Source organism: Limulus polyphemus, unplaced genomic scaffold (assembly GCF_000517525.1).
Source record: "Limulus polyphemus unplaced genomic scaffold, Limulus_polyphemus-2.1.2 Scaffold1064, whole genome shotgun sequence".
In the NCBI taxonomy this organism is placed as follows: domain Eukaryota; kingdom Metazoa; phylum Arthropoda; class Merostomata; order Xiphosura; family Limulidae; genus Limulus; species Limulus polyphemus.
In genome coordinates this window covers 186,889-201,391 of record NW_013666674.1, presented here as the reverse complement: position 1 = coordinate 201,391, position 14,503 = coordinate 186,889, and the positions used below count along the sequence as shown (strand labels likewise).

The following is a 14,503-nucleotide window of genomic DNA, read 5'->3' as shown; positions in this document are numbered from 1 at the left end:
CTGATTAAATTAAAAAAAAAGATGATACATCAACACTATCAATTCCCTTTACAATCTTAAACACCTCAATCAGATCCCCCTAACTCTTCTTTATTCAAGAGAAAACAATTTGAGATTTTAGCCTCTTGTTGTATGACAACCCCTCCATCCCAGGCACCATTCTAGTAACCCTTTTCTGAACCCTTTCAAACAATTCAATGTCCTTCCTAAGGTAAGGAGCACAAGACTGAACACAGTATTCCAAATGTAGCCTAACCAGTGACCTGTACAATGAAAGTATAACCTCTTTAAGCTTATATTCAATATTTCTATAGATACAACCTAAAATCTTTTTTGCCTTACCACTAGCAACAACACACTACTTGGATGGCTTTAGAGACTGATTGACTATTACACCAAGATCCATTTCCTTCATAACACTATTAAGGTTATTCAAATTCAAATTATGATAACCCACATGAATTATCTTGCATTTATTATAATTAAAACCCATCTGCCATTTATTTGCCCAACACACTAAATAATCTAAATCCTTTTGTAAATCAGCAGCATCCTCTTCACAGCTAGCAACACCCAAGACCTTAATATCATCTGCAAATTTAAGTAATTTATTGACTATTCCTTCATCTATGTCATTTATGTAAATCAAAATGAGCCAAGGTCCTAAGACTGATCCATGAGGTACCCCACGTGTGGCATTAATCCAGTTTGATTGAACTCCATTTGTAACAACCCTCTGCTTTCTTCCATCCAGCCACTCTTCTATCCAATTTACTAACTTATTCCCCATACCTATAGAGCTAATTTTTGACAACCCTTTTATATGGCACCTTGTCAACTGCTTTCTGAAAATCCAGATACACCAAATCTACACCCTTACCCTCATCTACATAAGCAGTAACCTTTTCAAAGAATGTTAAAAGATTTGTAAGGCAAGGTTTTCCTTTTGTGAAACCATGTTGACTATCCAGTAAAATTCTAAACTTTGTTAAATGACTGCAAAGCATCATTTAACAGACTTTCCAAAACTTTTCCCACAACTGATGGCTCTATAATTACTGGGACAAGTTTTATCCCATCCCTTGTAAAGAAGAGTTACATTAGCTAACTTCCAATCCTCTGGTTCCTGTCCAGTATTCAAGGGCTGACAAAAAATAGTAGCAAGTGGCTCAAATATCCAATCTTTAACCTCATTCAAAACCCTTGGGGAAATATTGTCTGGTCCAGGAGCCTTATCATTTTTTAAACTTCCCAATCACAGGCCATGAGAGAAAACTGGTGTATATCATCAACTGCAGATGGTTTTATGTAAAAAATAAATGACCTCTAGCTTGTTATTGCTGAAATAATAAATCACCAAAGCTGTATTTGGACAGTGGGCAGGTAGAATAATTAAATTAAATCAAACTTTAAAAATAAATTAAAACGAACAAGGTGTGTATAGAGACCTATAATGACCCTCTAACTACCATCAATATAAACAGTGATATGAAACTGTGCAAGATAGTAATTTAATTTAAAAAGAGCAAAAATCTGTATGAACATCTTTATAGTTTTAAGTCATATAATACAATAGGAAATTAATAAGATGTATTGTCAAACATACCAGAAATTATTATTCTTTCCAAATCAAAGTGAAAAGAAGAATGGCTGAAATTAGTCTGTAGACACGAAGGTGTTAAACATTTGTAGTGTTCTTTAAAAATTGTTAATCCCATCATTGGTTTCATTTATTTTTCACTTTGTTTTGTGATCTGATTGCTGTGAACACTTTCTTTTCACCAGGTTTACCTTTTTTTTTATACGTGATATTTTTATTTTTTATTTAAAAGTGTGTGTATCTAGTATTTATTTAGTTTTGTGTTAACTATAGTGTTTTTTATTCCCTGTCCCCTGCTTCTTTCCCACCGTTATTGTTGTCACTTGAATTTATCACTTAATCCTTATGAACAACACTTAGACATCATCTGGTGATGAATCTATGTTCAAAATGTTGTCAATATAACATTTTTTTGGTGTGTGTGTGGGCTTAGAGGCAAAATATTACTACTAAAAAGTCTGGTCTGAGATCACTGTGCTTTCTTTGATGCTTACGCTAAATGTGAAGCTCCTTTTAATTGGCAAATAAAACATTGTTTGAAGCCAAAGGTATTTGAAAACCTTGGAAATGTGTGAACTCCTTAAATGTAATGGTGAACAGTTGAAAAGGATTAGCATAGAGGTAGACTTTAAATCTTATGCTATCTGCCTTAATGGTGTGCACTTTTAATCCATTTGTTTAAAATTACATGTAATAAACATTATGTTTTCATCAGACATTATGCTCATGTTTGAAATCATTTAGATGGAGTCTAAATTAGACAGACAGAGACATGAACTGATGAAAATTGGGGAGAACAGGTATAAGACAAAATTTTTAGTAATTAATGAAACATATTACAGATGTATTAAGTGTCACAGATTTTGAAATTTTTTCGGTCTCAAATTATGCTATACAAAACAAAGGAGAAGAAATTGTAAGACCATGAAATTTCAGACATATAAAATATTAGTTAAAACCTATGTACTTTTGCCTACATTTCCATCGCAGGCAAATAAAGTAACTATATCTGCCTTTTAAAAGACTAAGTCTGTAACTGATTGGTCAGTAATTTGCACTAGTGTAAACTGGTTTCTACAAGTATTGCTGCAATATTTTATGAAATAACCAGTTTGTACTTAATCATTGCAATTATAAATGCTTGTGTGTACTGTCTGTCCATATATCTCATGAAATGACCACTTGTATGTTATCTGGTCTACAATTTTGATCATTGGAACATGAGTTTAGTGCCCCAGAATGGCTTAAAATGCATCAGAAATTTATCTTTAATTTCTACCAGAATGTTCAATCAATCAACTAGTATCTGAAATGATTGGAAGAGCTAACAAGTTTCATATTAATGAGTTATTTAATACTGTCTTTGTATTCCCCCCAGAAAAGAAAACTTTAGTCTTGCATCAAGAAAGCTGCCTGTTATTATACTGTGGTCATTGAGACAGTCAAAAGCTATTTTGTCAATACCTGAAACTTGTGTAATACTCTATGTTGTTATCTATGTATATATTGGATGTTATCATAAATACATATAAAACTGTGCTCCTCATTATCAACATACTGCCAATTAGATTTTTACAAAGTGTTTTGTTGTTGTTGTTGTAACCTCAGCCAGCAGAGCTTTCTTCATTAGTGAATTTTCCTTTTAGAAACATCATACTGATAACTTCTTTAAATTGTTAAAATCCAGTGCTTATAAAGTAGTGAGGTTTGGGTTCCAAATTTAAAAAAATCAAATTTTGAAGAGATGGGACAAAAATTATGTGTTGTGAATTGAACAGCTGAATGAGATGGAGACACAGATCAAATGTGGAAAAACTTTAAAAATAAATTATTAAATATTCAAGATAGGTATGTTCCTTATAGACAAAAAAATGGCGGCTGCAAGTAAAAGACCAGGTTAGCTCACAAGGGGTATAAAGGATAGAATTAAAAAAAAAGTATAATAAATATGTTTAAATTCACTGCAATGATGAGAGAATTTATCAAACAGAAAATTAGGAAATCAAAAAACTATATGATAAAAGGTTGGCTGAAAATATGAAAATAAATAGTAAGGATTTTTTCAAATGCATTAACCGTAAACAATGTGTTATGACGGTTGTAGGGCCTTTGAGGGATGATACAGGAAGGCTAATATCTGATGATTATGGGACAGCTGGGTTGTTAAATTTTAATTTTTCTTCAATTTTTACTAATGAAGATTTAAACAGTATTCCTCATATTAACAGTTGCTAGATGGAAACAAGGTTGAACAATATGATTGCATTAATTCTGAGCTTGTTAAGAAACAATTGGGAAGTTTAAACAACAATAAGTTACCTAGGCCAGATAATATTTCCCCAAGGGTTTTGAAGGAGGTTAAGGATTGGAAATGTGAACCACTTACTATTAATTTCTCTAAGTCCTTGAATAGGAACAGGTGCCAGGAGATTGGAAGTCAGCTAACGTTACTCCTCTTTTCAAGGGAGGTGATAAAAATTGTCTTGGTAATTATAGGTCTGTTAGTCTTACTTCATTGGTGGGAAAAGTATTTTAAAATCTAATAAAATATGCTTTCCAAAGTCATTTACCAAAGTTTAAAAATGTTTTGGATAGTCAGTATGGTTTCACTAGGAGAAAATCTTGCCTTACTAATATTCTGACATTCTTTGAAGAGGTTGCTGCTTATGTAGATGAGGATACAGATGTGGATGTGGTGTATCTGGATTTTCAGAAAGTGTTTTACAAGGTGCCACATAAGAGGCTGGTTAAAAACGTTTTCTCTGTAAGTTTGGGAGATAGATTGGTTCATTGGATAGTAAACTGGTTAGATGGAAGAAAACAGGTGGTTGTTATAAATGGAGTTCAGTCAAAGTGGATTAATGTCATGAGTGTGGGTACCTCAGTGCTCAGTGTTAGGACATTTGCTCTTTTTGATTTACATCTGTGGCATAGATGAAAGAATGACCAACAGATTATTTAAGTTGAAATAAGTTATAACATCACTGTATATGTTATTGGTTAAGCCACATTTGGAATATTGTGTTAATTCCTGGGCTCCTTAGCTCAGAAATTAGATTCAATTGTTGGAAAGGATTCAGAGGAGGGCTATTAGGATGATATCTGGGATGGAAATGTTATCATATGAGAATAGGTTAAGATCTCTGAACTTGTTGAAAAAATGAAGAATTAGAGGGGATCAGATTGAGGTATTTAAGACAGTTTAAGGAGTCGATAAAGTTGATGCATTAACTTTTTCATACTTAATAGTGAGAATGGTAAAACAAAGGGCAGAATTGTAAACATGGCAGGGAAGAAGTCATCTTCAGCTAAGAGACAACTTTGTTTTTCTAACAGGTAGTTCGCCTCTGGCATGAGTTGCCTTTAGATGTGGTGGATGCAGTTAACTTAAGAGAGCTTATGGGAAAACTTGGTAAATATTTAAATGATAAGGGCTGGTTTTAAGGTTTTCTATTACCCTCACCAGGGTTTTGCAGTTAGGTGTGTGTCTGTCTTTCTGTGTGCATATCTCAGAAACTAATAGATGTACACAAAAAGTTTACACAAGATGGAAAGTCAGTATGGACAGTCCTTGCTAAATTTGGTTCTGATCCAGGTTCTGGATCACTTTGAATTATTTTTTATAATGGGGAGATAGGGCATTTTAGCAGTTTTGGGTTAATAACTCTGTAAAGTGTGATCAAATTTATACGAAATTTCATGGGCACATCAAGGTGGAGTCTTCTCAGCACACTACAAAAAATGATCCAAATCATTGATCATTCTGGGTCTGAGAAGGATTTTCTGAGTTTTCGAAGGTGAAATTTGACATTATCCAATATGAATGCATGCAATCTCTCTTATTGCTGTTGTTTAGGGGTTTAGTTTAATTTAGTGGATTAGACAACCTAGTTGGACCCTCGTGAGCAGCAGGGCGAGGGTATGCAATCTCTCTTATTGCTGTTGTTTAGGGTTTAGTTTAATTTAGTGGATTAGACAGCCTAGATGGACCCTCGTCCTTTAATGTTATGGTATGTTAAAGGAACAAACAGCTAAGGATGGTCATGTTATCTTGCCACACTTTTCTTCATCCACTGTACCATTGTTCTTTATAGTATCAGTCTATGTGCAATTACTATTAGACTTTATATCCACCAAATAAAAGAGGTATCAGTATACTTTTAGCCATAGTTCCTTGAAAAGATTTTTTTTTGATAAATGTATAAACTCTCTATCTTTAATTTTGTTCTTTATGTGCAGTAGTGTATTATGTTTGGAAAATGTTCTGATTGTGTTATATGTGCAGTACCAAGTATATTTTATGTTAGACATTTGAAACCTATATAATTTTGATATTTTTACTGTTTGCTGTAAATATTAAAATTAAATTTTTTCAAGGGTATAGCAGTGTTATGCAGTACTATTGAAGACTGTTGGGATCATGATGCAGAAGCAAGACTTTCAGCCAGCTGTGTGCAAGAAAGGATAAAATTACTGTACAAATCTCTTACCCCAAACTCAGGCTCCGATTATCATATAACAGCTGGTCAGTTCTTGACTTTTCTTTGGAAATTTTAGCTGCTTAGTGATACAATAAGATGATAGTGAAAAAAAATGACAGGTGGACTTATCATTTTCAAGGTAGAATTGGAATGATGAAATTGAGTATAAAAGTACAATCGTACACACTGTTTGAAATAAGTCTGGTTAGCCACATGTGGTTTAAAGAGGAAGTAAGTCTGATTAGCCACATGTTTGATAAAGAAGAAGTAAGTCTGGTTAGCTACAATGTGGGATAAAGAGAAAGTAAGTCTGGTTAGCTACATGTGGTTTAAAGAGGAAGTAAGTCTAATTAGCCACATGTTGGATAAAGAGGAAGCAAGTCTGGTTAGCCACATGTTTGATAAAGGGGAAGTAAGTCTGGTTAGCTACAATGTGGGATAAAGAGAAAGTAAGTCTGGTTAGCTACAATGTGGGATAAAGAGAAAGTAAGTCTGGTTAGCTACAATGTGGGATAAAGAGAAAGTAAGTCTGTAAGATACATGTGGTATAAAGAGGAAGTAAGTCTGGTTAGCTACATGTGGTTTAAAGAGGAAGTAAGTCTGATTAGCCACATGTTTGATAAAGAAGAAGTAAGTCTGGTTAGCTACAATGTGGGATAAAGAGAAAGTAAGTCTGGTTAGCTACATGTGGTTTAAAGAGGAAGTAAGTCTAATTAGCCACATGTTGGATAAAGAGGAAGCAAGTCTGGTTAGCCACATGTTTGATAAAGGGGAAGTAAGTCTGGTTAGCTACAATGTGGGATAAAGAGAAAGTAAGTCTGGTTAGCTACAATGTGGGATAAAGAGAAAGTAAGTCTGTAAGGTACATGTGGTATAAAGAGGAAAAAAGTCTGGTTAGCCACATGTGGTATAAAGAGGAAGAAAGTCTGATTAGCCACATGTGGTATAAAGAGGAAGTAAGTCTGATTAGCCACATGTGGTATAAAGAGGAAGTAAGTCTGATTAGCCACATGTGGTATAAAGAGGAAGTAAGTCTGGTTAGCCACAATGTGAGATAAAGTTATTGTTAGCTATGTGGGTGTGGCATGTGGTACAAAGAACAATTTGAAAGTTGGAAACAGGAGTATAAAATTGTAAAAAACTATCAATATCAATTTATGTTTTATTTTGATGCATTTATTTCACATGAAACTGACACAAACAAATAATAGTTAAGACATGCAATATCTAAGTTACTCAGCTGGCAGCATGAAAATTTGGAACTGGTACCTAAACAGTTTTTAACCCTAAAATTAGGGATGGAGGTCTGTTGATTTTTGAAACACATTGTTCTAAATATTTATGCATCAGATTTATCATTGCCCATGAGTTTATTGGCTACAGGGTTACTAATAATGTGAAACACACAAAATGAATTAAACAAATATGACATCAAAGCTGTAATTATTTCAGTTACTGTTAGGATCATCATTGCATTTTATTGGAGTGTTGTAGCAGGCAGAAGTATGAAATCAGGCAATATGAAACTATTTGTTGATCCCACAAGTAAATGCTATATAAACAACTTGACAATCTGAGGGTAACAAAAGTACTAAACTTTTTGTGATTATTTTCTATTAGGTGTTTTGTGCATTTATACAGTTAACTAGTACATTTTTAATCATTTGGCCAAGGTTATCCAGTCAGCTTAAAAATAAATTGAACCTTTCATAGACTCATATTTATCTTGTTTTAGCATTTTTTAAAGATAAAGCATATGAAATCTCCACGGATAGGTAGGAGGACTCGATAAGTTAGTACTTCTTTTGAGGTTGATGATACAGATACTAATCATAGTTATTAACTTTCTTGTTTTAGAAAAGGTTAAACCGAGTTAGAAGAAATTGCTTAATGTTTTAGTATTATAATATTTTATTGAAATAGTTACATTTTTATAATGTATATATAGTTCCAGACTGCCAAACTTTATGAACTGTAGAAGAGTCCCTGTAGAAACTGCAAAGAATATTTCTCTGTTGTATAATTGAACTATATGTGACTTATCAAATTCTACTTTTAAAACTTTAACCTGTGGTACTTTTTGTCACTAAGCTAATAACATAATTGTAGAGTTTTATGGTTTCTAACTGTTAGCAATATTTAAAGCTGTGTGTGACCAAGAATTGTTCTAACAATGCAGAAATTTAGTGATCAACCTAGTGACATATACTCTGAGGTTACAACCACATGGTGTTAGGCTATCAACACAATTAGTTTAGCTTGAGGTTGAGTATTGCAAGTTGATAAGGTTATTTGTAACTTTTGCCCTGATTTTTCTTCTGTTAATAGTTTCATTATTTTTCAAATATGTAACATATCATTGTTTAATTGAACTGAGAAAATTTACATTGAGTATTTGTATGTTAAGTTTTATGTACACACTTATGATACAGTGGAAACTTGATGTGTTATTACTTCCCACTGAGTACTTTACATGAAGTTATTGACTGCAAAGACTCATAGACTTTAAGAATGTTAAAGTTTGTAATTAATTATGGCTGTTATAATAAAACATTACTAGATTGGAAGAACCCAACTACTACCTCAGAGAAATTACCATCAATTACTTGCTCACAGTTAGTATACTGCCCTAAAGAATCCAGCATATGAAATCTCCACGGATAGGTAGGAGGACTCGAGTGTGTCTGACCAGGACTATCACCTCATCATCTATGGACCCTGTTGTGCCTTCTTCCTTGAGCAAGTACAACAAGGTTATGTCACCCATTAGTCTATAGGGTACATGTAACAAACAAGACACTTGCTGTAGGTGTAGCTTATAAGTAGATTGGGTGTATCTCTCATTGAAAGTAATACCATCATTCATGAACAATTTATAAATTGTTTGACCATTTTATGTTCCAAGTTTTTATGTTACAGTGATGAACAGCCATTTAGAAATAGTTTCATCTATACTGCAAGCCTTCCAACAGTCCCCTCAGGAAAAATATGGACTTTAGTAGAGCAGTTTTTGAAAAAATAGAGTCTTTACTTAGGAAAATAGGGATAATTTAGATTTTGTAGAGGACTTAACAACCAGCATGTTTTTATACAATTACCCACTTTGTCATAGCCATTAGCACTAGAACTACTAGACAAATGAAAAATACCTAAATTTTAAAAGTGAAAAAGTGTCAAATTGATGGCCTTGGCAGTTCTTGTGTTCAAACCTTAAGAAATGTACCAAAATGTAAATACATACATACCTCATCTCATTTTTTTTTATCAATTTGAATAGTTTTTTCCGTGTCTTTTATCATTCAAGATTAGTTTCTAGTTTTCATATACACATGTATAACACTGAATTTACTACTTCATGACTATTTTAATGAAGATATTTACTTGTAGGCTAAGCATGCTACATAAGTTCAAACATACATACAACATGCACAATGTGTAGTGGAAGTGGCAGTATTCAAAGAGAAAAGCAAGTAGTATATTAAGCTATAATCTCATGGTAGTTATCTCACCAGTGATAACTTTCAATCCTCAGAATGTTGAACACACAATACAGAAAATGCAGACTTTTACGCTGAAACTACTGAGCACTTCTAAGCAAGTAACTGATACAATATATATATCATAATTCCGTGATTAAAACGACAATTATCACATGCCTGCAGCCTTTTGTCAGTTAGAAACAACTAACAAAAAATGTAGTATCATCCACCTTTTGTAAACAGAGAACATTATTTCTTATTAAGAACATACACACATTAATTTCTAATAGTCTATAATAACACCAATGGCCACTACCTTAGATCTAACAGAACTTTACTGTTCTACATGCATGTATTTCTAGTGACATCTACACTACTCAACCCACACTTAGAACTACTTTTAAATCTTCTTGGCAAATTCCTGTTAATATTGATCAGGCATTCATTTTTTCTTATGATCTATTGGTTTTCTCTCTGCATCCATCTAATGCCTTCTGACCATCAATCATTCTCTTACGAGCTGCATGCAGTATAGTCTGGGCCATGCTTGCATCTATAAAATCTTGTTGTAACAGATTTGGACAGATGTACTTGGCACTCTGCAAACAATAATTTTGGCCCTCTCTTGTCTTCTAATAACTTTGTTTCCTTTGTAGATGGCTCTTCTATTTTTTTCTTTGAGTTTTTCATTTGTCTTTAGAGCAGCCACAACATCCTTTTTCTGTTGGTCTAATTCTTTTTTTTTCATTGTTGCTCTTTCCCTTTCCTTTGTTTCTCCTTTACCTCCTGTAGTCTTAACTTGTATGCATTTACAACATACTCATGGGCAGCAAGATGTCATTTGGTGTTTGGCAATTGGTGTAGAGTTTGGCTAGACTTGTTGTGCCTTACATCATTTTTTACAACAGTAATTCCAGTCAAAGACTTTGGGTTCAGTGAAACTCCCTCTGGAGTGGGAATATTTTTGTTGTAGGAAAGGGACCACTCCACATCAACATTTTCATGCAATTGTCATAAAGCAATACACAATTTGCATGAGATGCCCATACTCTGACTGGTTAGCCCCATTTTTTTTTATCCTAATTGTTTCTGATAATGGTCAGTGCACCTAAAAGTTACATTTTCACTGGACTCATTCAATAATCCACTTTCTTGGAACTTCCTCGTATTTAGATCTCTGTCGAACAACAATGGCCAAATTCCTTTTAGACCATGCTACTTGACATCTCTTGATCACAGATGCCAAGTGGACATGTCCTTCAGCAAGTGGCTGTCAATGGGCAAGTTCCTTAACAAATACTTCATGACTGCTACATAGTTTACTTTCATTCTTGTTATCTCCAGGTCTAATGGTGATTTGAGTGACTGATTGTACATCAACTTTTTGAAGTGTATCCCCTTTTTTGTTCATGTTAACTTCTTTCAGGCTGACTTTTATTACATCTGATTTGAGAAATTTAGCCATAATTGTCTTCACAAGCTTGGTACATTCTTTGTGCAGTAGAAGAACAACTTAAACCTCAGAATGGAAGAGTTTTATAAGGGGACTCAAATGCATTAGCAAAAAAAGAAACAAATTTGAGCTTGTGTGGTGCTACTTTGTTTTTCAGAGAAGAGCAAATTTGTCTATATTTTTCATTCTTCTTCAACCATGTGCTTTTGTTGTCCTTCAGTAATGGAAGATGCTAAAAAAAAATAACTTTTGAGTCTGAAAATGTTTGAGTACTCTTTCAACAGCTAGTCCTAAAGTTAACCATTTGGTTTAGACATGACATAATAAGAATATTTCCTCAAGATCCAACTCTGTTAGCACAGCTGTAAAGTCTTCCTGTTGACATGAGGACTACTTAAACCAATAGAATACATTTATGTAAAGTTGTTCAACTTGTAATCCATACTCCTTCAGTCCTGCTTGGAATACATTGTGATCAACATGTAAGCTACATGAAACAAATGACAGCATGCCATGGAATCCTTTGCTTTTCATGGAATCTTGAATATGATTCCAAACTGTTTTGTTAACATTTAGTCAATTGGAAGGTATGCATAAAATGTTGTTGACTGGTATCTTATTTTACCTTACAGTACACAGAAATACATCTTCCACATCGGTCCCTTTAGCATTTCAAAAGAAAGTACTTATCAGGTAACTAACTACAATTTCATTTGTCTCATGTGTTTGTTGTGTTGCTATTTCTTCAAACTTCAAAGTAAATTTTTCAAAAATGTCCTGAAAATATGGCCCCAATCCATCAGGATCAAGGTAGGATGTTGTTTTGTGGGCTATATTAAAGTCGCTGTTTACATTACCAGGGAACGTTGCTTTAAGTAGTTCTAAAATTTCATCAAGTGATGCAAAGGACCACTCTTCAAAAGAGTTTTAGATATTTTGAACTGCTCATCCATAGCAGGACTTTGAAAAACATAGGGGCATTAGTCATGGTACCAGATGAGCAAGAAGTATTAGAAAGTGTATTGCTGCTAGATTTCCTTTATACTAATCTAACATACATGCACTTGGTGTTGTATTGCTTGTGCAATTTACGTGTAGTGGTGATTGAAACAGCACTTTTAACAAGTTTTATATTTTCAGGGTAATGTAGAAAACTAAAATGCTGGATGGAAAACCACTATTCCAGTACAAATATTGAGCCACTGCTGACGATACTGGTCAAGAACTTTCTCAAGTTGGTTTCAGACTCTGCCAAATGAACAATTTCATTGCTTCTGTAGTAGTATTTGTTAAAAGACAGTAGCTTGTAATAATAATGACAAACAGCAACTCCTGAAACATGCACAGGGAGATAAACAAAGGCAAAGTTCAGTTCTAATCAGCAAAAACAGCCCTACCAAACAGGGAGTGGAAAGCTAATAATGTCTAATAAAACTATCAGGATCTAGCTATTTCAGGACATGACTGACAGACACATGCATAACTTTCACTCACATCTTGCAACTAAAGCTTATGTAAAACAGTAATCAAGACAAGAAGCACAATTTAACAAAAACTGGTGCACACGTTTCAACTTGAAAACTCATAATGAGCACTTGATTATCCCTCACATATTCTTCATTGGTATGGAGGTTATTTTCACTCTAAAATCACATACCAGAAAGCAGAGAAGACAATTTGTTACTCTTGCAAAAAAATATTGTATCTGTCTCTGATGCCACCAAGAAGCTATAACTTGTGTATAGACTACCACATTCTGAAACACTGCTATATTAAATTAATAATAGGCAGCTAGACTACACTCAAAGTATGTGTGTTTTGCAACAAATTTTTGTATTTTATGTTAAGCTAAACTAAAAATGTAGTTAGAAAATAGGAATTTTACCTAAAAATATGGGGAAAATAGGGCATGTTGGAAGGCCTAATATGGAATTACATCAGTCTTGCATCCTAGAAAAGTGACTTTAACCTCTCTTCCTTTTTTTCATGCTTATTATTAAACGGATTTATAATACATAAGGTATGCAGCAGCTGTTTTATGTGTGAAATTAAACCTTTTTTGTTTTTCGTACTGTACATTATTGATTTTTGATGAATTTATTCTAATTCATCAAGTTTACCTCAGGAAAAAAAAAATTGATGAGAGATTTTTAGTTCAATAGTATTAAAGCTTGTACTTTTATTTCTTCATAGACAAACTACCACTCTATTAAAACAAGCATTTTTAGCAAGAGATATTTAAATTAGGTTTCATATGATGAATTGAAGAATTGATCTTGAGTTCAGTATGAGTGTTTATTTTGAGAAACAATTTCCTTTCATATAGAACTGTGAAGAAACTGGAAGACACACATAATTGGGATTACTTTGTTCCATTTTATCATGTATTTTGATTTACTTTTAATCTCATTGTTTTTGTCTAAGGAATTTTGTTATGGATGAACAAAACATTTGAATCTTGGTTGTGGCTTCAAGAAAATGTTTAGCTGATAATACAACACTATTTAAGATACAGAATATTTGAAACTAGCATTTTTTGAGGTTACTTTATCTTTAAGTAATGGCAGATATATATATATGTTATGTTTTTAGTGTAAATCCTGCTTTTCTTTTAAACTGCTTTGTGGCATTGTTAATTTTATCATAAAATTACCCTCTTTTTTTCTGAAGCAAGCATTTAAATTAAGATTAAAAACCAACTGAATAATGAACACTAATAAAGAAAATTTTTTTGATAATAAACAAGTATAAAGAATTATGACTTTTTTTCTAAAGTGCATTAACACTTTGTTCTCATATAAGAAACTGATAGAATAGTTATCTTACTTTGAATTTTCAAACATTTCACTCACTTCTGATATGTCTTCCTGTGGGACAGTAGTAAGTTTACAAGACTTACAACACTAAAATCCAGGGTTCAATCCCTCGTGATGAACACAGCAGATAGCCCACTGTGGCCTTGCTCTAAAACAAACAAACAATTCTGTAAAGGAACGTCAGAGTTAAGTTTCATAGTGTTATTGCTATACGCTCAGTTTGGTTACATTTTAGAACTAACAAAGGTTTTATGGGAAATATCATTAGCTTTACCCTTATAACCATTGAACTTTTAAAACTAGTTATAATTATAGTTACACTCCTCTAAACATTGAGTTTGTAAAACTAGTTAAAATTACTTATAATCATATGCAAAAAAATTAACTCTTTTAAAAAGAAAAAAATGAAATGTTTTTGTATATTATTTGTATCTTTTTTCTCTCATTTTTTCATTTTTCTTGCAAACATTGAATGATTCAATGAAGAGAAAGTATTTTTGAGCTATGTTGGTTTTTCCAGATAGCAATGAGATGTTGGACCACTGTGATTTTGCTCATTAGGCCTATCTTGGCTCCACCGTTTGTTTAACATTGAGTCCTTATCATACTAGTTTAGTTGACTTATTGTTGGCCACAGCATTGGTTTTATGAAGGGCCAACCAATTAAACCAAAA

General features: G+C 33.1%; 1 protein-coding gene across 2 annotated transcripts in view; it reads left to right on the top strand.

Moving 5' to 3' along the window:
• Positions 1-11,499, top strand: part of LOC106461949 (activin receptor type-2B-like) — a 66,154-nt gene extending 54,655 nt beyond the window's left edge. Inside the window, exons 7-8 of one of the 2 annotated variants that reach the window (XM_022389055.1) lie at positions 5,978-6,125; positions 8,698-11,499. In XM_022389055.1, the coding sequence (XP_022244763.1) occupies positions 5,978-6,125; positions 8,698-8,714 (165 nt within the window). In that variant the 3' untranslated portion in view covers positions 8,715-11,499. Of the gene's footprint in view, positions 1-5,977; positions 6,126-8,641 lie in introns of both variants that reach the window. The other variant, XM_022389054.1, reaches the window with a different exon arrangement.
• The last annotated feature ends 3,004 nt before the right edge of the window (positions 11,500-14,503 follow it).